General features: G+C 41.7%; 1 protein-coding gene across 7 annotated transcripts in view; it reads right to left on the reverse strand.

Moving 5' to 3' along the window:
- Nucleotides 1–22,994, reverse strand: part of SPATS2L (spermatogenesis associated serine rich 2 like) — a 148,966-nt gene that overhangs the window by 44,597 nt on the left and 81,375 nt on the right. For all 7 annotated transcript variants that reach the window (XM_081143308.1, XM_081143304.1, XM_081143309.1 and 4 more), the window contains 3 exons: nucleotides 8,420–8,528; nucleotides 4,729–4,778; nucleotides 3,003–3,249 (listed from right to left, as the gene is read on the reverse strand). In XM_081143308.1, the coding sequence (XP_080999434.1) occupies nucleotides 3,003–3,249; nucleotides 4,729–4,778; nucleotides 8,420–8,528 (406 nt within the window). The remainder of the gene's footprint in view (nucleotides 1–3,002; nucleotides 3,250–4,728; nucleotides 4,779–8,419; nucleotides 8,529–22,994) is intronic.

A 22,994-nucleotide genomic window follows, 5' to 3' on the forward strand; every position in this document is an offset into this window, starting at 1 on the left:
TCCCACTCGACAGCGCTATATTTACAGCCTGAGACGATGGTGCTCCGGGTGGCTGTTTTCATGTGGGAAGTCACACTAACACCCCTGGACCGCCTGTATATATTTTAGAGCTAGCTCTTCCCTACCAGAAAACGATTCAGTTTGAAACTTTTAGAAAGAGGTGATCTTGAATGTCAAGGTGTTATAAAAAGATAAACCACGAGCTGCCCATGTTCACAGCCTGCTGCCCAGCTGGGCACTCAGGGCAGGCTTGCTTGAGCCAGTTTTATTAACAGAAAGCTTGATAAATGCTCACCACTAGAAATCCCCACTAGGGATTTCTTTTAGGCTTACACTTTGAACCTACTCAAGTACAGAATATCATTATACGATTTTGTTATGATTACTTTTCTCCTAGCCAGCCAGCCAGCCAGCCAGCCAGCCTTCCTTCCTTCCTCCCTCCCTCCCTCTCTCCCTCCTTTCTTCCTTCCTTCCTTCAATTTATATGGAAGACATTAGTTAGTAAAATTATATAGGTTTCAGGTGTATAATTCTATAATACATCATCTGTATGCTGTATTGTGTGTTCATCACCCCAAGTCAAGTCTCCTTCCATCACCATTTATTTTGAGACAGCATAGACAGACCTGGAGAATATAATGCTAAGTGAAATGAGCCAGACAGAGAAAGACACGTACCATATAATTTCACTTATATGTGGAACCTAATGAATAAAATAAACTAACAAAATAGAAATAGATCCATAGACACAGAAAACAGACTGACAGCTGTCAGAGGGGAGGGGAGCTGGGGGGCTGGGTGACAAAGGTGAAGAGATTAAGAAAAAAGCAACTCACAGACAGAAAACAGATGGTGATTACTGGAGGGAGAGTGGGTGAGGGAGATGAAAGACGGTAAAGGGGATGAATGGTGATGGAAGAGGACTTGACTTGGGGTGAGGAACACACAGCACAACTTTTCAACTAAACATCATTTAGGAATTAGGAAGCCCATGGCTTTAGCAATAACTCTCCAATGCATGCATAAAAATACACGGATTTGGGTCAGGCTTTTGCAAACTAAAGGGGGTTACCCCAGGAGTGTGGGTCATCGTCTCAGCTTCTTAACTTGGGGGAAGTTGGGTTCCTGAGCTATAAAATGAGAGGATGGGATTAAAGGATCACTCCCATCCTTTCTAGCTCCAGTGCTCTACTGAAAATGGGGGGTAGAATGGCCAAGACCTAACACTCACATGTGAAATATTGGTTGGAGGTCTCTGGATTGCCAACAGATTGAACAAGAAGTCATCTGATAGTCTTGGCATCAAGTTCCTGATAACCTTCATTATTTTGGGGAAGAAAAACCCAACTAATTACAAACTCATTTTAAAATGTATGGTTTTAATAAATGAGTTGCTAATGAAGTTAATGGCCAGCCAGGAGTCCCTTCCTTTTACTAAAACATCTAATAACTTTCCGTTACCATGATTTATTCTTTAATAGAAAAATGTACATTAAACATAGATTTGTAATGAACCGCGAACATTAAAAAATAATGCTGACATACCCCAGTGCCTTCATGCTAAACTTACAAAATTGAAGGGACACTAGAATGGCTCTTTATGCATGAAAGAATTCTTCACAGGAAGTTTCATAGTAGGGTTTACAAATGCCCCTTGAACCGAGAACTCCTCTAGTGGGTACTTAACTTTCAAGGCGGCTCTCCACTGTGAAGCAAAGCTCTTCAATATTGCATTTGCTCTAACGTCATATACTTGATAGAGTTACCAAAATTGTTTTAAGGAGAAGGTATAAATTATCAGTAAATGAACAAATATATGTGTTAGGCTTTTAGTCTATGATTGATATCAGAGCAGCAACTTGAGTAATTAGATTTTGAAAGTAATTCATGTGAAAGCAATAACAAGCAAAGTTGGGAATCTGCCACTCGATTATTTAATTTCTTTCTCCTGCTCTGCCTATAAATCAAAACATTCTCAAAATGGTAGGCATCGTTAAAAACTGAATTTAAAAATTCCTGAAAAATCCAGATTCTAAATGGAAAATAGGTCGTTTTTGTTGTTGTTTGTTTGGTTTTAAGAAATCATTGTGTGGTAAAGATTACCCGGATTTCAGCACTATTAACAGAGTTGTCAAGTAATGTGTTTATGGAAGAAAAGCAGTGCTTTGTGAGCCATCTATAAACTTGCTAGTGTGTTGTATAGTGTCAGTTATTGAATGCTGCCTCACGTCTTACTTCCCTTAGTGCAAAGTGATTCATTATGAGTGGGTGGGAACATCTGGCCATTTTATTAGGCCTTCTATTTTAGTTGTTCCTGATCTCTCGTATGTGCTACTTTACTGAAATTCTGTTTCTAGGTAGATCATATTATCTATGAATTTTATTTTAGGGTTTGTTGTAAAAATGAAGCATTGGGTCAGGTAGTTTTGAGGACCACTGATTTAGTACATTCTAGTACAGTTTTCCTATTTTTCAGAAAGGAAATGGGACTGTAGAGATGAAATGACATACCCAAGGTCATACAGTTGATTAAGAAGTTGCATTTGTAGATAAGTTAATATATAGCTAAAGCTATTAACATTCCAGATGTTAACACCCTGGAGGAATGTTATTATTCTGTAACATAATATAAAACACTACCCTTCAATAACATTTCTTTTCGTCACCAATTATCCCTCCCTTATCCCAGCAGAGGTGTCTAGAAAGAACATTTCTTTGAACTTGGAATTTCCATTTTCCTAATGACCCTAATATAGACTAGACCTGTGTTTTTAAGAAAAAATAATCCTTTGACTTAGTGCAGGGCTAGACTGAGCATTTATTCTTTGGCCCCCAGAAATTCTCCCCCCTCCCACCACCCCGCAGGGTGACTGAACCCGTGTGCGCTGAAGAGCAGCCTTTCACTTCCGAACTATGGACAGGAGCAATGACTGGGCCAGGAGGGTCCCTCCGCACCCTTTTCTTCATGTCTCCCTAGGCAACTTTACTTAGAAACTACTGACCTGTGGCCCCGCGGAGTGCCTTCGAGGGCTCCTCGAGTATCGAGATCTTTCTCTCCCGAGGGGGCAGGCCCGGCTTGTCGCCGGCCGAGTCGCTGGACGAGCCGTCCTTCTCGCAGCCGGTCAGGGGGCCGTTCTGGATGTGCGGCGGGGGCGGCTGCGGGGGCCCTGCCTCGGGCCTCTCCGCCTTGTCTTTAGCATCTTTGTTGCCCGGATGCTGCTTGGACTTGCTTCTTTTTCTTTTATTGTTCTAGAATGAGACGCAAATGGGAAGAGAATATTATTTAGCTCAGGCCCGTAAAATGTAAGATAAACCTGAGAAACCAAAATAAGATGTCGGATGAAGGCTTTGCTCTTCAACACATTTGGAAAGGAAATAAATAAAAAGAAACGGCTTCCTCTTCTGAAGCTACTCCCTTTCTTCTCCTTTGAAGCCAGGACATGCCCTGAGCGCGGGCAGCCCTGGAGAAGTGAGAGGAGTTCACTCCCGCACTGGGGCGGGAAGGGCCGCACCCGCTCCCCCAGGAGCCCCGCAGGGGCCCCGCGTCCCCGGGCTGGGGAGACCGTTTTCCCACGGAGCCCCTAGGAGGGAGGCTCCTCCTTTTTCACATCCGAGAGCGCCACGGCCAAACCACACGGACACGCTTCCCTGTAACGTGACTCCGGCCGCTCGGTCGCCTGTGAACCATCCCCGCCTCGCACAAAAGCCCGGGAAGCTACGATTAAAGCCGAGCAGAGACTGTCAAAGATGGTGGCTCGCAAAGACCACAAAATAAACCTCCTAATCCTTCCTATTCTATATGAGAGTAGGGAGAGAAAAAGGGGAAAGAAGAACTGCAGTGATCTCGGGATTTTAGGAAAGTAACGCTGCTCGTTTGTTCTGGTTAGAACCTGCCTCGCAGGCCTGGGACCTTCGCGCCAGGAGGAGGCCAGGCTGGTGTTTCTGCCCCGCGACACCCAAGCTCGGGCCTGCTGGGGGCGGTGGCAGTGGGTAGGGCGGGAACTTGGGAAGCCGAGGGCTTCCTGTGAGGGCCATGAGGCAGGCGACACGACAGCAAGGCCAGGAAGGGGCCCGCTGGAGACGCAGGGCCAGCGTGCGCACACGCTCCCCGCACATGTGTCCAAGGCCCTCTTGGCGACTAGACGAGAAAGCAAAATATTGGGAACGGGACAGTTAGTCTTCCTCGTTTTCAAGGAGGAGTCTAGTCTGCCAGGGTTCTCAGGAAGGAAAAGGAGGTCCCTTAATATGATTTTAAAGTATTTTCTTTTATTAAAAAAAAAAAAATCTAGCTTAGAACTCAGCAAAAAGGCATCTCGGTGCAGCTTTGGACAGATTCTCAGTTGGAAAAACATGTGAAAATGTATTTAAAGCTTTTCCAAGGAGCTTTAAAACACTCCCTAATTTTTCCCTTTGTGCTACAGGATCTGTTCAGGCAAGTTAATGTCTTGAAGCCTTTGAATTCTCAGGCTAGGCTCTCCTTAATACTTAAAAAGAAAAATTCGAGGACTTCTAAAGCACACCTGGTGGTTAAAAACACCAAACAGAAAACAACGGCCTTAGCAGTGAGGGTGGCTGGTAACTGCAGAGAGTCATGAATTTGGAAGCTTTCTGGGTTTACATATTAACATATTTGAAAGAGGCATAAAATTGGCAGCCTTGTTAAAATGATAACAACAATAAAAGTTTTGATAGAAGATGTTACTAATTTACAATCAATATTAATCTTACCTTCTTTTTTCCTGTCATATTCCATTCTTTTAGAACTTGAATTGCACTGCCTAGACAAAGACAAAGGGTCTTTAATGCGTATTCACATAATAAAACACCGCACAAAATTCATCTCCATCTTTTCATCTTGGTAGTAATTTTTTCTCGGCTTTTTCATTTGTTTTGATACGTCCTACCTTAATAAAAATGCCAGTTTCGTGTTTTACTTCCAGATTTTCATTTAATTCACTGCATGATCTTGGTTTTATCAAAATATTAAGCCCTACGACATGAAGCTTACTTTTTTTATCATTATGTTGTCTTTGAGAAAATGAAATATATCTTGAGAGTTTTCTGATAGCTTCATTGCCATAAGTAGAATTAAAATGGTTCTGTTTGATATATGAATCAAAATACCTATAATCTTCTGGACCAAACGTGGGATTTTGAATATTATTAACCGTGTGAATCATAGCTTTTGGTGTGGCGATCCCTTTTCTTTTTTTCTGCCTCTACTATGTTCATAACTTGCAGAGTGGTAAGGAGGACAGATTACCTGGCGTTAGTTTCACTCTCATCACTGTGGAAAGGGATGGGATGTGGTCTTTTCAACGAGTGCACCTTGAAACAAAAGGAGCTCATCAAAGGACAACTGAGTCCCAGGTTCTGTCAATGCTACTCTCACACATATGTGGAACTGCACAGACTCAGAAGAAAAGCCTAACCTGACATGTCAGGCTTTTACCATTGCTCAGCTACAGCAAATGTTTCCACCTATTTTAACTAAGTTCTTTCACTCATTCCAACTGTGCTGGGGGTCATTTCAACAATAACTTATTGGTAACGAGTACATCAGTTTTTTTCATATAAAGAGGTACTTCTCAAAAGTAGCTTTTATTTTTTTTATTGTTTCAATATATTTTTATTGATTTCACAGAAAGGAAGGGAGAGGGAGAGAGAGATAGAAACATCAATGATGAGAGTCACTGAGCAGCTGCCTCCTGCACGCCCCCTGCTGGGGATCGAGCCCGCAACCCGGGCATGTGCTGTGACCGGGAATCGAACCCGGATCTCCTGGATCATAGGTTGATGCTCAACCACTGAGCCACGCTGGCTGGGCAAGAGTAGCTTTTAAATGTATTCTTTTAACCATCCAAGCATGCTCATACAATCTCATTACACTAATTATTCTCTGCAGTGAGTGTGTTGGCCAAACAAAGATAAACTGCAGCCTGGCCTTTATACCAAATTTCAAATTAGGAGGGTTCTAATTATTGAGTCTACTGTCACTGTTGGATAAGCAGAGGCCATATTGCTTTGACTGATGTTTAGAAGGGCTCATTATTCCTATTTACTCAAAGTTTCCAATTCAGTGCCCTTCAGAGGGTTTTGGAGTTACATGTACTTAAAATAATACAACTGCACTTAAAAATAAGCTATAATTCAGACTTTTTATTAACTGGGCTTGCCTTCCTCTAATTTTCCCTGAGAATTAATGCTTTGTAGTATTTTCCTTTTGAAGAACTTGGGGAAGTCACTTTCATTGGTTTTCTTGTAAGTCAATCAGCAGCTAATAATCAGTAAGGTAGTCCTTACTTATAGTTAAGCTTCAGTTTTCTAAATAAAATTTTAAAAATGTCAAAATCTTGTCCTTTTTAATCAGAGGGAGGAGATGAGTTGCTTCCTGCTTTCAACTGCAACATTCAATTATTCCTCTGGTTTTCATATTTTGACATAAATTCTATTCACAATTTTTAAAAAACTGAGCTTTTAGAGAGTAATTTTGAAGAAGAAAGATCCATGTTTATAGATAACTTTGAAACGGTTATTATTAAATTTTAATTATACTGAAAATGCTTGGAGTTTTTTAGGCCACTCGGAAATAGTGCTTTTAATACGCCACGTAAATGACTCCTAATAAATATTTTTGATTCTCAGTGGTTTTTAAACAAGTTGTCTTATTGGTCCCCAACCACAGTGCCACGAGGTTCTCAGCGATCAACAAGGTTTCTTTGTTTTGTTTTTTAACGACGCCTCGACACTGACAGGTGAACATTTGAAGGACAAGCAGGTGCTCTGTTTAAACACAGACAGATCTGACGACAGCATCAGTTACTGAGCATCTGTGCACCTCATCAGGGCCCCTCTGTAATAACACTTTCACTGTGGGGCGGCAACCCAAGAGAGGGTGGGGAGGGAGGCGGATAGGAACCTTCTTTCTTTGCTAAAGCTCTTTCCATGCGAGTGATGTTGGCAAGTGAAACCTGCAAAGAGTTTATCTGCGCCAGGATGTGCATGGTTCCAAAGCTTTTTTCTCGAGACAAACTGCACCGATTGCTGCAACGCCGGATTAATATTGCGCTCTCCACTAGTAGTTTTTTATGACTAAAGATTTTCTATCTGCTAGTCCATGAATCAAGGTAAAACAGAAAAGCTATGCACTATGAGTCTGCTTGCAGGTGTATTTTGAATGATAATCATTTTTTAACTCAATTAGGGCCTTAAACCTTGGCTGTGGACATCAGAATGTGAGCATGTTGCCTGGCCCCAAGACCTTGCCTGAAACGCAATTATACTTGTAGCAACTTAGGGAGATTACTCTATTCCTAGGAGATTACTCTACTCCTACTCTACTCCTTTATCCTTAATGGATAAAGTGTGAACAGGATACAGCTGAGAAAGGTGCTGCTAAGTCTCCTCCGGCCTTGTCTGTCAGGTTATGTTTAGCTAGTTCAGATTTATAAAATAGAAACCAGCACCAGAAGAAGGCACTACGAGAATCAAGGACAGGTTGAGATCTTGTTCATAAATGAAACATTTTATTTGATTAGAAGAGAACAACCCCAGAGTGTACAGGAAATCTAAAGCAGTAAGTTATACATTTATAGATTAAAAACATTCTGAGACTTGAGAGTCTATAACATCACTGGCAATGGGCTGTCTAAACAACCATTTTTTTTTTAAAAAGCAAAAAGGTTCTAGAAGTGGACAAGATGAACAAAGATTCTGATTAATTAGGCAAACTTGAAATAAAAAAGTAAGGATATTAAGGAATAAACCCATCCTCTCAGGTACAAAAGCATTACATTCAAGGATTCCAGTCATAAAGCCGAGTAAAATGGCCTTGGTTGATGAGAAGACTTTCCAGGTCGGAAATGAGGTCCATTTGCCTCCATTCACCAGGACACCGTCAAATAAAGCACATGCTTAGTAACAACTGTGAATGACTGGTAGACAAGGGAATTAACAGCACGGCAACAGGAATCCTTTAGAAAATATTTAAAAATATCTACAGTGTTTCTGTTAATGATGAAAATAACTCATGTTCTTATTGAGCATGTATTGTGTTTTTAAAGATGCATACATATACATTTTTTAATATACCTTTATTGATTTCAGAGAGAGGAAAGGAGGGGGAGAGAGAGATAGAAACATCAATGATGAGAGAGTCACTGATTGGCTGCCTCCTGCACGCCGACTGGGGATGGAGCCCGCAACCCAGGCATGTGCCCTGACCGGGAATCGAACCCCGATCGCCTGGATCCTAGGTCGACGCTCAACAGCTGAGCCACGCCCGGCCGGGCTAAAGATGCATATTTTTATGAGAAAGTATTAGTAATGAATTGGTACTCAAGTGCATTTAAGGAAAAACATACAAAAATACACAGAATACTTAGTTCTAACATCTTCAATTCAGGGGACATGTACTTACCATCCACGAAGGCTTGCACTGCCTTATCTACATTAAAGTCAAACTGCTGGAGCACCAGGACTATTTCATTATTGCTTTTGTTGGGAACAACTGATCGAACTGCATAGATCTGTAAAGGAAAACAAAGGAAGCTGAAAGGGAAACATATAAAGATGTTCCATCCCTGAATTTCTCACTGGATAGAATTATAACTGTTAGAAAGGCTTTGAGAAGCCACTTAATCTTGCCATGAAGCATACTCAGGCATTTCAGACCAGTAAAGATTCATCCTGGTAATCACCTTGATACCCACTTTGTTGTGTACACATTTCTTACAAAGGTCCCCTTGTTAGGACTTTAATAGCAAGTGTGAAAAGCCAACTCTGGCTTAGTCATCTACCCTCCCGTAAGACTCCAGATGCACACAAGACGTGTTTGCAGTGAAGACACAGATGTCTTCTGTCTCAGGCCCTCCTCTCCACTGGCTCGGGGGGGATCTTGGGAAAACATGCAGAAATAGCTTCATGCCCCGCTTCTCTTATCTGCACAGTGGAAACAGTCATCTTGAGGTTCACACAATGTGTTGTGAAACTCCATTAATGTTTATAGAGACATAAAAATGTAGGCATTGTATTTTTGAAATGGCAGTCTTAGCCATAACACAGAAAATGTTCCCAAACAACTTCTGAAAACCAAACATTTAAAGCACAGTAAAGTAAATACACATGTGAGCTCTAAGGATTTCAATAGATTAGGTTGATAGTCAATTTTTAATGACCTGTACGTATTTCTTGTGAAATTTAGCACGTATTCTTTCATCTGGCTTAATCGAATGAACTGATCTTTACCTCACAGAACTTGCAATTTCTATAGGATGCTCTACTTTAGTAAAACCTGGCTCACCAGCTGTCTATCAAGGGGATTACTGTAGCTGCTGCCGACAAATACTAGAGTACTGCATGGTGCAAAGGTAAGTGGCATCGTAAGGATGAGCACGAAAGCACTGCACGATCTTTATGTATTTACATCAATGGTGCAGTTGAGTCTGCGAGTTACCTGCAGTTTATTGTAATCAGACTCATGGCATACACATTATATGTGTCTGACATGTGTAATGTGACTCAATTGACTAGACAATTTAATTGAGCAGTATAGCCTATTTCCTAATTATGTTAAGAAATACGTAGTCTTCTCCATATAGAACAGTATGTAAGAGTATTTAGCTTATAATGAGAAAACAGTACAATCTATGGGTATATGACTTGTAGAGGTTCTGACACTATAGGTAAGAAAGTTGGTTTTGAATCTTAACAATCATAAATGCTAACTATGTGGGTGTTACTGAGGACTCTAATACAATATATGTATTTGTATATATGTGACTCAAGATGCCTCCATTTTTTTTTCTATTCTCACACTTTATAGTTCTTAGTTTTTCTAGCCTCTATATTAAAAAACAGTAACTTCTTCAAATCTAAGTTCTTTCTCACTGTCTCGCTTTAAAAATCCATTCAGTGAATATTTTTTGGATACTTACTATGTAACAAGGCACCAAACTTTCTGGAACTTATAGACTAGAGAGAAGTGTACATGTTGATCAAATGATCACACAAATATATATTTATACCCTGTGATAAAAACGATAAAATCATATGACAGGGAGACATGCCTTTATGTAAGTATGCTGAGATGCTAAGTGAGACAAGATGAGTGGGAGGTAAGGGGAAAGGCATTTTAGGCAGAGGGACCAGCATGAGCGAGGAGCAAGGCACAGAAGAGGGGAGGGTGGCTGGAGGTGAGTGAGGAGGGAGGCAGTGGGGAGGCTTCTAGAGTGTAAGATGGGGCCAGAGATGGGCAGGGACCAGATCATGCAGGCCCTACAGGGCTGTGCAAAGGATCCGGTCTTGTGAGCATCCCCCAATGATCCTTTGTTAAATTGTCCTTTATTTTTCATTGATTGTGTTAAAAAGATAGGGCACTGTCTCTCTCTAGAGAGAGAGAGAGAGAGAGAATTATATATATAATTTTGTAAGTTAAGGTGTTGATTTTGTACTTTTATATATTGCAAAATGATTACCACCATAGCATTAGCTAACATCTCTGTCCCATCACATAATTACCTTTTTAAATTTTTTTTGTGGTGAGAACATTTAAGATCTACTCTCAACAACTTTCAAGTACATAATATAGTATTATTAGCTATAATCACCATGCTGTACATTAGATCCCCAGAACTTGTGAAAACTTATAACTGGAAGTTTGTGCCCCTTGACCGATATCTTCCCATTTCTCTCTCTTTTTAAAAGAAGCCAAGATGGAGAGAAAAACAAGAATAAAAACAGTTGTGTCCAACAATAAATACCAGTGCATTGGAGTTGTATATAATATTACATGTTGCCTTTCCAATGTAGTTCTTTTAAATAAAATTCTAGCATTTCAAGTTTCTGTAGTTGGTTAGTGTTATATAAAATTTCTTAATAATCACCATTAGTATTACCACATCAGCCATGTCCTTCTAAATAATACAATGCTTAATTATTAATTACATCAACTACATTATACATGGGTTTGAACTGTGCAGGTCCACTTGTACTTGGATTTTTCTAAATAAAAACTGTAAATGTATTTTTTCTTCCATATGGTTTTCTTTTTTTTTAATGTTTTTATTGATTTTAGAGAGAGAGCAAAGGAGAGGGAGAGAGAGAAACATTGATTCCAGAGAGAAGCATCAATTTGCTGCCTCCTGCATGGCCCCTACTGGGGATCAAGCCTGAAACCCAGGCATGTGCCCTGCTCAGGAAATCCAGCGGATGACCTTTTGGTGCACAGGGATGACGCCCAACCAACTGAGCCACACCAGCCAGGGCCATATGATTTTCTTAACATTTTCTTTTCTCTAGCTTACTTTATTATAACACAGAATACATGCAACATACAAAAATGTGTTAATTGTTTATGTTATTGGCTTCCAGTCAATAGCTGGCTATTAGTAGTTAAGCTTTTGGGGAGTCAAAAGTTCATCTCGAATTTCTGACTGCGCAGGGAGGGGGTGCATGTCCATAACCCCTGTGTTGTTCAAGGGTCAACTGTAGTTACATTAGACCAGGGTTTTCAAACCACCTACACAGCTGTGTGATCAGTAAAGACCCACAATTATGGAATAAACATAAGCTAACTGTTCTACCTGTTTCCGGTCTGTCCTCTACAAAACATAATATACTGTATCATGTTAAGACAAAACACAGTATAAACTATGGCTTATAGAGACACTTCCTTTTTAGATGTCTATACGACTCTTGCCTATTCCACGTTAAAAAACACACAACCCTGGTCAGATACAGTAAACATCTATCCTTGTCATTGTATATATCTGAGCTCTGAACATATCCTTAGAAAACTGTCAACAACTGAATTCTAGTATCAAATCTAACTATGAATATTGGATACGATTCCCAGAGGAAGATACTTAAGACAGAAATATCAAGGTTTTTAAAAAATGAGAGAAAAAGGGAAAAAATAGTTTCTGCTTACTCTTAGATATTCCATGGCAATGTTGAATTCTAGTGAATTTCTGGCCAAGCTCTGTTTCAGCTTTAATCACTGAACTTAGCTGATGTGAAGGGTGTAGCATTGTTTCTCCACCTTATTTGTATTCACCACATTAATTTTCCGATGAAAATGTCTTTGAGAAAGTTGGTGGAATTGTGTGCATTCATATGTGCGCATAAACATACAGGCACCTCAAAGTGTCACTATTCATGACGCAGCACAGTCTTAAGGGGCCTAAACATTTAAATCTGACAAAGACCTCACAATGAAGTAGCCTTAACTATAAGGAAGGGGTAACAGGGGCAGTGTTACAGCGAGGCTGTGCTGAAAGGCAGCCTTTGCATTTGGAAATGAAGCCCCCGGAGGAATGGATCAATCAATGCGTGACTAATGGTGGTTTGCATACGGGGAAGTCATAAAATTCACCGCAGAGGCTGTTTCTGGCGCTGCTGCAGACAAACAGCCCCACAGCCCGAGCCGATTTCATGTGCCTGCTGCTGCAGCTTCACACGGAGCCCCCTGTTCGGAGCCGCACTTGACTGCATCCCCCGGGTTCTCGTGCCATCAACCGAGTGGCCCAGTAGGGCCAACCGGCAGCGGTGCAGGCTGTCAGGTGACCGTCGGGACCCCTGGTTAGCAGTTCATTTAGCAACTGCTTTGCCTTTCCCAAACCACGTTCCCCTGCTTTGCTTCTGAATTAAGTCTGATCTGGCAAATTCAATTTGCTTTTGAGAAATCTGCCTTCTGCACCTCAAAAGTTGTTTTGATTCAGCCTTCGGCGTTTTAATCTCGCCTTCCCTCCTCTCTCTGGGGCTTTCTATCTGGCTGCGCAGGTTTTGCCCCAGTCCGCCTCCGGCCCGCCTGCTGGCATTCCGCCCTCACTGAGCAGCGAGGCCTGTTTGATTCCAGCTCCCTGCATTAACCTCCCTCCTCTGGACCTGAGCTGTCTGGTTTTAGAGCTGTTAGCAGGCTTCCTCATTCACACTGGGCATTTTTTGAGCCTGTCTGTGATGACTCCTTAGAAATTCTTCTTGCCTTACCGATGAGTCATTTAGACTATGTCTGAGTTTCAAAAATGGTTCTGATCAAAGTGTCCAGTCCACCTACACAGCTGTGTGATCAGTAAAGAGCCAGTATCATCAAATAAACATAAAATAGCCGCTCTCTCCGCTCCCAGGCGCTCCCCTGCAAACCTATCCTGAGGCTGCTGCCAAACTGCTCTTCCTAAAGTTTAATTGTGACCATTTTACCACCTTCCTTTCTTAGAATAGAAGTCAGTCTCTACAACCTGGCATTCAAGGCCATCAGCAACTGGGCTCCAATCTGCTTTTCCAAACACCCTTCTTGCTCTGTCCTTTACCAACAAGCACAAGCCCAGTGGGGCTTCCCACTCACCTGTGTGTGTTTTGCCTTTGACCTGAGCCATGCCTGTTTGTCCGCGTCTTTCATTCTAGCTGAAATGCCATGTGTTCCATGAAGTCCTCCCCCGTCCCTGCCCGAAGTCATCCATGCCTCCTCTCAATTCCCATAGCCCTTAGCAGTTGGTCTCTTTTAACCCCTGGCACCTGCTACTTTATATCAGAAGTGTTTGTGGACATGCTGTGTCTAAGAGAGGGTGCGTGGCAAGGGCAGAATCCTCCTTTCAGACATTTTTGCATAATCACCATGCCCACTTGAAGGAGAGAATGCCCACTTGTAGGTCTACCAGGCTGCTGTTTGTGAATCAAAGGAACAGTCCACCAGCATTTTGGGGCCATCCCATCATTCTGCACTACCACCCACAGTAACAGAGGGAGAGTCTCAGTTGACTGTGATGTGACCTAAATATTACATGGGTAGAAAGAACACATATATGTTCTTTAAATTTCAATAACAGAGATGGAAAAATTATTTATAAGGCTTGATAATTTTATTTTCTTTAAAAGGTGTTCATGGTATTTTGTGGATTTTAAAAAATATGAGATGGTATAGTAACTGCTTATCCTTCCGAAGCTCAACCCTCCAGACAGATATTGTCTGAGCTCCCATTAAGTGACAGCTTCTGAGGACATGAAGGGGAACCAGACACAGCTCCTTCCCTGAGAGGGACAGAGCAGCAACGGAGCCAGAACCACCCGTGCCAGGAAGTGTGTAATTACGCCGTGCTGTCTTTAGGAACAAGGTACTCTGGTACTACAGAGAAGAGAGCAGTTAATGCTTTATAGAGGAGGGACACAGCCAAATGTCATGGAAGGAGCTTTGGAATTAAACACACCTATGTCCTGATCTCGGCTCTACTATGTACTATATGACCTTGGATAAATCATTGAAACTTGTTTCTGTAGCTGTAAAAATGAGGATATTGTTTGCTAGAATCTCTGTCAAAATGAAGAGATGATGCATGAAAGTATCTGACATAGAATTGGCATATATTAGCTGCTTAATAAATTTTAAAAAGAAAAGGGCGGGAGCATTTACATTGGGCCACAAAGGAGAAGGGTCTCTCTAGGTGTGAAGGTTGGCATGTCTTTGAAGTTAAAAGAACATGTGACTAGTGTGTTGGCCAAGACTTATTTGGGGAGATTGCCCTGAATACCTCCCTTAAGAACTGCCCTCCACAGCTTTGGTGAGCAGTCAGTGGACCCAAGGCTCTCCTCAATCCCCCCTCTCCTGCAAGCTGATTGGTATCATAAGGAAGTCCATCTTTAAGGTGACTAACAACATATGTGTTTTTTCCTCCCTCCCATTCTTTCACTTATTTATCCACTAAATGCTTTCTATATTCAGTCACTGTATGAATGGTTGGATATAACAGTAATAAAACAGATATGGTCATTACCATACCTAAAGAGGAAAACAGATGCAAACATGTGTATTTAAAAATATATATAATTGCAACTCATGCTAAGTGAGTGATATGAAGGAAGCAATACACTGACAGTGATCACAGCAGTCCAGAAGTAAGCTCAGTAAAGAGACAACATGGGCCAATCAGATTCTCTGCACAAATGGGATTCTGCACAATTCAACACAAAGGGGGAGAAGAGAGGCATTTTGGAGCTGCCTCACTCCTGCCTTGCACAGAACTTTTCCTGAAGTCCTATGAGACCCTACTAGATCTTTATAATAACCTCTTTTCACCTGCACTAGTTTGAGAGGGTCTCACTTTCTAGAACAAGTATCGAGTGCCTAGAGGCAACATTAGTAGCTAGGGATGAAAGCAAAAATAATAAAGCCAAATAATCACTCCAACTGGAAAAGGGGAGAAATGGACAACTTTAAAGATAAATTCAGTTAGCATGTCAATGACAGATGGGAGAAGACAGGCTCATGAGCTTTGTTCACATACCTCTTCTAGCACTCATACTGCCATAATTATCTACATATGTGACTATTTGCCTCACTGGGATAAGTGTTCTTGAGTGACAAGGACTGTATCTTTATAGCCGCAAGGCCTGGAACAATGGGTGGCATTCAGTAGATGATTCATAAATGTTTGTTCAATAAATGAATGAATGACTGAATGAACAAAAGGAAGTAGAGAGTCTAATATGATGGTCACTAAAATATTCCAGTTTATTTATTCACTATTTTTTTAGTGCATATCTCTGGATTCAGCATAAAGTATTACACAGTATTAAAAAGTATTTGAACCTAAAATGCATGGAATGGCTCCTAGGTCCCAGGCACCGCATATGGCCAGTCCTGGCCTTGAGAAGTTATAGTCTTGGAGGTGAGCTTAATCTTATCCCCTGCAGTAAGGACAGCAACCAAACAGCCAGTAGCCTCCTCTCGCACCAGTGAGAACCAAAGTTATTTATGGGTTTGCCGTTCTTGCAACTTTGGAAGGAATTTTATAATCAGCTTTGGTCACATTTCTCAAAAGCTGAGTCATTCAGAGATGCCTTAGAAACAGCTCGTCTGGGTACGTTTTGCTTCACTTGCTGGGCCACTAACATAATCTTCACACTAATGAAGGCACTCCTCCCGTGAAGCTTCCTGGGGAAGAAAATACTCTTTGCAGACCAGTACCTTTGCATCAAGGATAATTCTATAATTTAATTGCCTTTCCTAGTATCTACTGTCTGCGAGCAAAAAAATATGCATGAGTTGTCATGTTCTACTTGGTTGACTTTTGGGGAATTAACACCAAGTGTACAAATCAAAATTAACTTTTTTTTTCTGGCAGGAAACCAGGATTAGAAGGAATAATGAAGATTTGAAGGTGGGGGAAAAATGCAGTTTTCATAGGATCGTGGGAAGTTTAAAGTAAGACTTTGAGATAGTCTAGTTTTGGCTTCTCAAACTTTAAAGTACATTCAAGTCACCTGGGGACTGATTAGAATGCAGATTCTGCTTCAGAAGCCTGGGTGGAGCCCAATATACTGCATCTCTAACAAGTTCCCAGGCGACGCAGATGCTGTTTGTTCAAGGATGTGGCAGGCAGAGTAATGACTCCCTGAAGATGTCCATGTCCTAATCTCCCAGAACCTGTGAGTATGTTAAGTAACATGGCAAATTAAGTTTGTGGATAGAATTAAGGAGGTTGTTAATCAGCTGGCCTTGAGATGGGGAGATTATCCTGGATGGTCTCAGTGGCCTAATATAATCACAAGCGTCCTGGTAAGTGGGAGGAGGAAGAGTGTCAGAGTGATGCAATGTGACAAAGACTTGACCAGCCATTGCTGGGTTTCAAGATGAAAGGGGACTATGAGCCAAGGAATGCAGACAGCTTCTAGAAGATAGAAAAGGGAAGAAAACAGTTCTCCCTTAGAGCCTTCAGAAAGGAACATAGCCTTGCTGACACCCTGATTTTAGCCCAATAAGGCCCATTCAGCACTCCAGAACTGTAAGGTAATAAATTTGTGTTGTTTGAAGCCACTACGTTTGTGGTGATTTGTTAGAGCAAATCCCATTCGTTACAGCAATGGGAAACTAACACAATGGACCACACTTTGAGGAACAAAGTCTGCTCCTTTCTTCCTCCTAATGAAGATGTCTTTCTCTTTCCCATCAACTATCCTCTTTTTAAAAAATACACCTTCCAGGGAGCAGCTCTCTCTCCCCATACACACACGTTTTGAAGGAATTCTGTTCATTCGAGCTAGATTTTCTGAGGGAAAGTGAGATAAATCTGACAGCCTTTGCCCCAGGGAGCTCACAGAACGGTAGGAAAATAAGGCAAAGTCATAAATAACAACTAACTCAAGAGTCATTCTGACAACAAAATCCCCTCTGAATCTCACCTGTTCTCCATCCTTCCTTTCAGTACAGATTCTCTTTGCCTTTCACCTGGACTCTGGAAAAAGCCTTCTAACTGGATTCCTTGGCTCAGTTTCTCTTCTCTGCAATCCATTTCAAACAATCACTGCACAATTAATCTCCCCAAAGTACATGAGCATGTTCACTAACTGAGGGAAGGGGCCAGCAATGAGAAAGAATTTGAAGAGGAAAGACAGAAGATAAATTATGCAACAAAGTCCCGGGTGGGGGGTGGATATCAAAACCCATGTGGAAAAGCAAGCTTTGGAAAGGAGGGGCTGATGGAGGATGGTTTTGTCTCGTTCTCAGGATTCTGAGAAAGGAGGAAAAGAGAAAAAGGAAGAGTGAATATATAATAAAAATTTGAGATTGTAAGAAGGAAAATTTAAGAAAACTATTTCCTCTGTGTGAGCATTTTTAGATTTTGCTTAGGGCTAAAAAAAGTGAAAAAGGGTTTAGAGCTGCTTTTTGGGACTGTGGTAGGAAATGGCCTAGATGAATGAAAGGAGGCTGAGCAGGACCCAAGGCCCACGAATGCTGAATAGCACAGAGCTGTCGTGGAGCCAACTGGCCTGGCCTTCCCCAGCGATTCTCAATAAGCGAGAAGCAGGAGCAAAGAAAAGGAAGGATCCAAGGTTACAGCAAGTCAGAACCACAGTGGTAGATCCTAGGACTCAGGAATCCGGGGGCTGAGAACCATCCAGGTAGCCTCAAGGCATCAGTGGTCTGTGAAGGGAGACAACGGGCTGGGAGACCAATCTCTCAGGGATGAGAGATTCTGTGGAGAAAGAAGAGCAGATGTGGAAGAGAGCAAGGGGATGAGAGAGGGAGAAGGTAGGGAGGATGTGGCCAGAAAGGGGATTCGAGATGATGCCAATCCTTGGTTCTAGTTTCGCCTTCTGGTAAGCGGGTTTTTTTTTGGTTTTTTTAAACCAGCCTTTCACTTTTTTCAAGGAAATGAAATATTCCCCAGAACTCTATGTTTTATGTAGTAAACATTTGCTCTTTAGCAGTTTTTCATAAGCTGTGCTTCCTAAGCTTTTACCGCCCTGGTCAAGCTCTTCTGCGTGTCTCCTGCTGAAACGTGGTCCTGCCGATGAAGCACAGTGGAGCAGAGGCGGTTGGAACAGAGCAGGGACTGTGGGACCTGCCCGTCCTGGTTGGACCCTGCACATCCATGAAAGGAATCTGAGATGGCATTAGCACTTTTAGGAGCCACATCAATTACTGCCTCAAAGGAAGCTTACTTTGCTACTAACACACCCAGACCTATTTCTGTGACAAGTGCACCCTGTCTCATACCTGTGCAGTGACTAGAATGCAAGGGTAGGATTTAGCATTCATCTTTATTAAATTTCAATCTGTTAAGTTCTGACCCACCACTCCAGCCAACTGGTATCTTTCAGAAACTTGCTTTTCTCCACCAAAAACAGGGCATGCATTAGCTATTCCTCCCAATTTTATATCATTTTAAAAATTAGTTGACATCTGTATCTTGTCCAAATTGTTGATTTGAATTTTGGACGGGCCAGAGCCAAGTATGGAAGCCAAAGTATTGCCATGAGAACTTCTCTCAGAGTTGATACTGATCTTTTAATCCAAGTTTATTTGTTCGTTCATTCAATTCATTGTCACACTGTGCACACTATGCTAGAAGCTGAGCTGGAGGCAGTGGCAGATACAATCCCTGACCTGCTTTAGAGCTGAGTCTAGAAAGAGTGATGCTTGATGAGCGTTATAGAAGTAACGCTCACGTCTGGGTGCCTGTGACAAGGGGACCTATCCTAATCGCGGGTCAGGGAAGCCCCCTCTAAGGGCTGATGTTCATTAGAACTGAGGGTGAGGGGTAAGTGAGACTAAGACAGGACAGGGGAACTGGAGAAGAGGTGGAGGATTCCAGGGAGAGTATACACCTACTAACGGACAGGACTGAGGGGCTAGAAGCACATCCAAAGGAATGAAGCTCCAGGCTCATTGGAGGATCATGAAATGTTACCAGAAAGGAGGTTTCAGAGGAAGCTGGCTCAAAAAGGCATGTTGCAAAAGTGGGCAAGGCCCTGCCAGCATCTTATAACATTGAGTCTTACTCTAAGGGTGAGCCACTGAGGGGTTTTACTCAGAGGAGTGTGACATTTGTGTATTTGAGGAGGTCGTTTTGGTGTCTATGTGGATGACATGGAGGAGAGTAAATTGAGGCCAGTTAGGATTTAAAGCAGTATCTGGAGGAGAGAAGGTGGGCCGAGATGGGGCAGTACAGAGACTGACTCACAAATTATTGGGGAGGAAGTGAATGACTTGTGTTTAACTAGGTGCAAGGACTGAGGAAGACAGGGGATCTGGGAGGCTCCCAGGTTTCTGGCAGGAGCATTTGTTTACATGGACACTGGTGTCATTTCTTAAGAAAAGGAGTAGTGGCTGCAATGGAGCACTATGCAAGAAGGGAGGCATGCACGTTCAGGTATCTAGAAAGCCGCTGAATTTCTGAATCTGCAGCTCCAAGCAAGACCTGAGCCAGGGATACACGTTTGGGCATTGTCAGTATCAAACAGTGGTTCTCAGCCCTGGCTGCAGACTGGAGCAACCTGGTGAGTTTTAAAAATATACCCAGACCCGGAATCTGCTTTGAACAATTAAATCTGGGCCTGGACACTGATTATTTTTTTAAGTTTTCCTAGTGTTTCTAATGTGTACACAGAATTGAGAACCATGAGGGAGAGACGTGAAGGAAGTCACAGACAGGCAAGGGATAGTGTGGAAGGAAAAGAAAAGAGGTGGCATAGGAGAGACCTCTTTCTAGTTATAACCGCTCACCCATGAACTAATTTACCTGAGTGCACTACCTACTCATCCACATCTTTCATTATCTAATAAAAAAAAATTTCTTTATTGACTTTTAGAGAGAGAGAGGAAGGGGAGGAGAGGGAAAGGGAGAGAAAGAGAAACATTGATCTGCTGTCCCAATTATTTATGCATTCACTGGCTGCTTCTTGCACGTGCCCCGACTGGAGATCAAACCTGCAACCCTGGTGTATCGGGATGACGCTCTAACCAACTCAGCTACTTGGCCAGGGCCACATCTTTCATTATTTATGCATGATTTTGAAAACATCAGTTCTAGTTTAGAGCAGTTTTACTTTGTGGGGGGTTATTCCAGTTATCTATTGCTGAATAACAAGTCACCCCAAAACTTTCTGGCTTAAAACAACAATCAATCTGTTAGTTTTCAATGTTTCTGTGGGTCGGGAACTTGAGAGGAGTTTGCTGAGTGGTTCTGCCTTGGGGTCTCTCACACGGGCAGGTGGAGGAGCTGGTAAGGTTGGGGAGAGGGATGCTGGTGCAGCTGGAGACTGGCTGGACATCTCTCCCTCTTCATGTAGCCTCTTCTCCCTGTGGTCTCCTTAGGGGCTAGTCCAGGCTTCCTCACAGCATGGTGGCCTCAGAACAGATTGCTTACATGGCAGCCCTGAGCTCCAGCACAGTCATCCCACGGGGAGGAAGAAGCTGAAGCACTTAGCTCCATAAGTCACACCGGGTCACCTCCTTCCCACTATCCTGGTCAACCAGTTCCAAAAGCCCACCCAGTTTAAAGAGAAGGGGCACAGACCCCACCTCTTTAATGGGGGACATACTGATGTGGTCACTGGAGAATACAATCTGCCTTAAAGGGTTAAAAACAACTACCTAGGTTCCTTTCCATCAATTCTGAATCTATACTCTGTAAATTCACTAAGTTTTTGAGAGAAAAAATAATTTAACAGTTGTTATAATACCTAATGAAAACTGATAGCTTAAAAAAGTCATATAACTTCTTTAATTCCTAAAAACTTGACTTGTTGTGGAGCAAGAGATATATACTCAAGTGGACTTTTCTCCTGTCTAAAAAATCATTAAAGTCTCACAGCCAAAGTATCTTAAATCTTGTATTTTTCATATCAGAATTCTTACTTTTAATCTGACACTTGTAGTATATACACTCACACACACACTCACACATACACACATATCTCAAAAGGTTGCTGTCAGTAGCAGTTGCCCCTCTAATCTCTACTGACACAAGCAATGGGCTTCATAAACATTTCATTTCACCCATTTAGCGAGCACGTATTCAGTGTATACCTGCATGTTTTCCATAATTGTGCTGGATTCTTCCTCATATTATCCCAGAACAACTAGCTCACTGCATATAATTTAGGGCAGGGTGAGGCCCTGAGCCATTGGAAGTCTGTTTTCAGCCAGCCTGTTACACCCACAAAATTTAGGACTTAGGTAAATACTTTCTCTGGTAAAATCCATATTTGAATTTATTAATGAAGACAAAAAAGGCAATGTTATTTTAATAAGACATTTGTTTTTGGTATTTTAATCAGAATGGAAAAGTAAGAGAGTTTTAATTTATCTTCTGCTTCTAACTTAAGACTATTCAGTAAAAACCTTGCCTCCTTTTCTCTGGAATTTAAGGTTTCTACTTGGATGGGGGGAAGGTAATTATTGACATCCACTCTCCCTGGGGATTTTTTCCCTCATTCATTCACAGAACTTTTCAGATAAACAGTACCATGAAAGCGTAAGTCACTAATACCCTTTAATCAATGCAAGAGTAAAGGAGTTAATTACCCTTTAGTCAATGCCAGAATAAAGGAGCTAAGTTAATCTCTCAATTACATCAACCTTGGATATTTCTTCACTGTGGCCTGAAGGAAGGGGACCATTTAAACACCGCAAAAACTAGGAACACACTCTCTTTGGGGGAAATCTATTTGTTCACCCACATACCATTTTTAATTTTAATAGGATTTACCAATTTTGAAAAAAGGCATGCTGGTTTAAACACCAGTAAAAATTATCATCCAACTGGCCAGATCTTGTTTTCCCAGTGATTTTATGAGTTTGTTCATTTGCTTTTCCTCGAAAGGCAATAAAAAGAGTTAAAGCTGGCTTGTGCATTCAGCCTTAGTCAAATAGCTAAAATTACAGTTCGAGCCAATAAAAAAAATTAACAAATGTCCATCGGATGAGTAAACAAAGAAAATGTTGTATATCTATACAACGGAATGTTATTCAGCCTTGAGAAAAGAAAATCCTGTCGTACGCAACAGCATGGATGAACCTTGAGGACACTGTGCTAAGTGAAATAAGCCAGTCACAGGACAAATGCTGCCTGATTCCACTTACATAAAGTATCTAAAACAGTCAAATTCATAGAAGCAGAGAGTAAGAATGGCGGTTGCCTGGGACTTGAGGGGAAAAGTAGTGGGGAACTGCTGCTAAGCTGGTATAAAGTTTCAGTTATGCAAAATAATTAAGTTTTACAGATCTGCTGTACAATATGGTGCTTATAATTAATACTTTATCATATGCTTAAAGAGAGTAAGTCTCATGTTAATGTTCTTACCACAATCAAAGACAGATGCTGACTTTAAGTTATGTAAATGATCCCCAGTCACCATTTCAATACATTTTTATTGATAATTATCTTTGAGGACTGAAAAGCAGAGTTTGGAAGGATCTGTAGACAGGGCAGCAACAGAAATGCCATACCAGTGAATGGTAAAAGGACCTCAGAGATGGTTTAACCAAACTCCTTTATTTTTATAAGAAACTGAGTACAGAGAGGTTATGTACTACATTCAAACTAAAGCAGCTACTCTGTATCAGGACTGAGGCTGCCCGCGGCCCGGTCCCCTTCTGTGGTCTTGCAGGCAGGCACCTGTGAGGTGGGAAAGACGTTAGAGTGGGAAGGGTTCTGGAGTTTCTCTATGTCTACGTGAATTCCTTCCTTTGGCAGATAAGGAAACGGAAGCCCAGA

Source organism: Miniopterus schreibersii (genome assembly GCF_964146895.1).
Source record: "Miniopterus schreibersii genome assembly, chromosome: 7".
Classification (NCBI taxonomy): domain Eukaryota; kingdom Metazoa; phylum Chordata; class Mammalia; order Chiroptera; family Miniopteridae; genus Miniopterus; species Miniopterus schreibersii.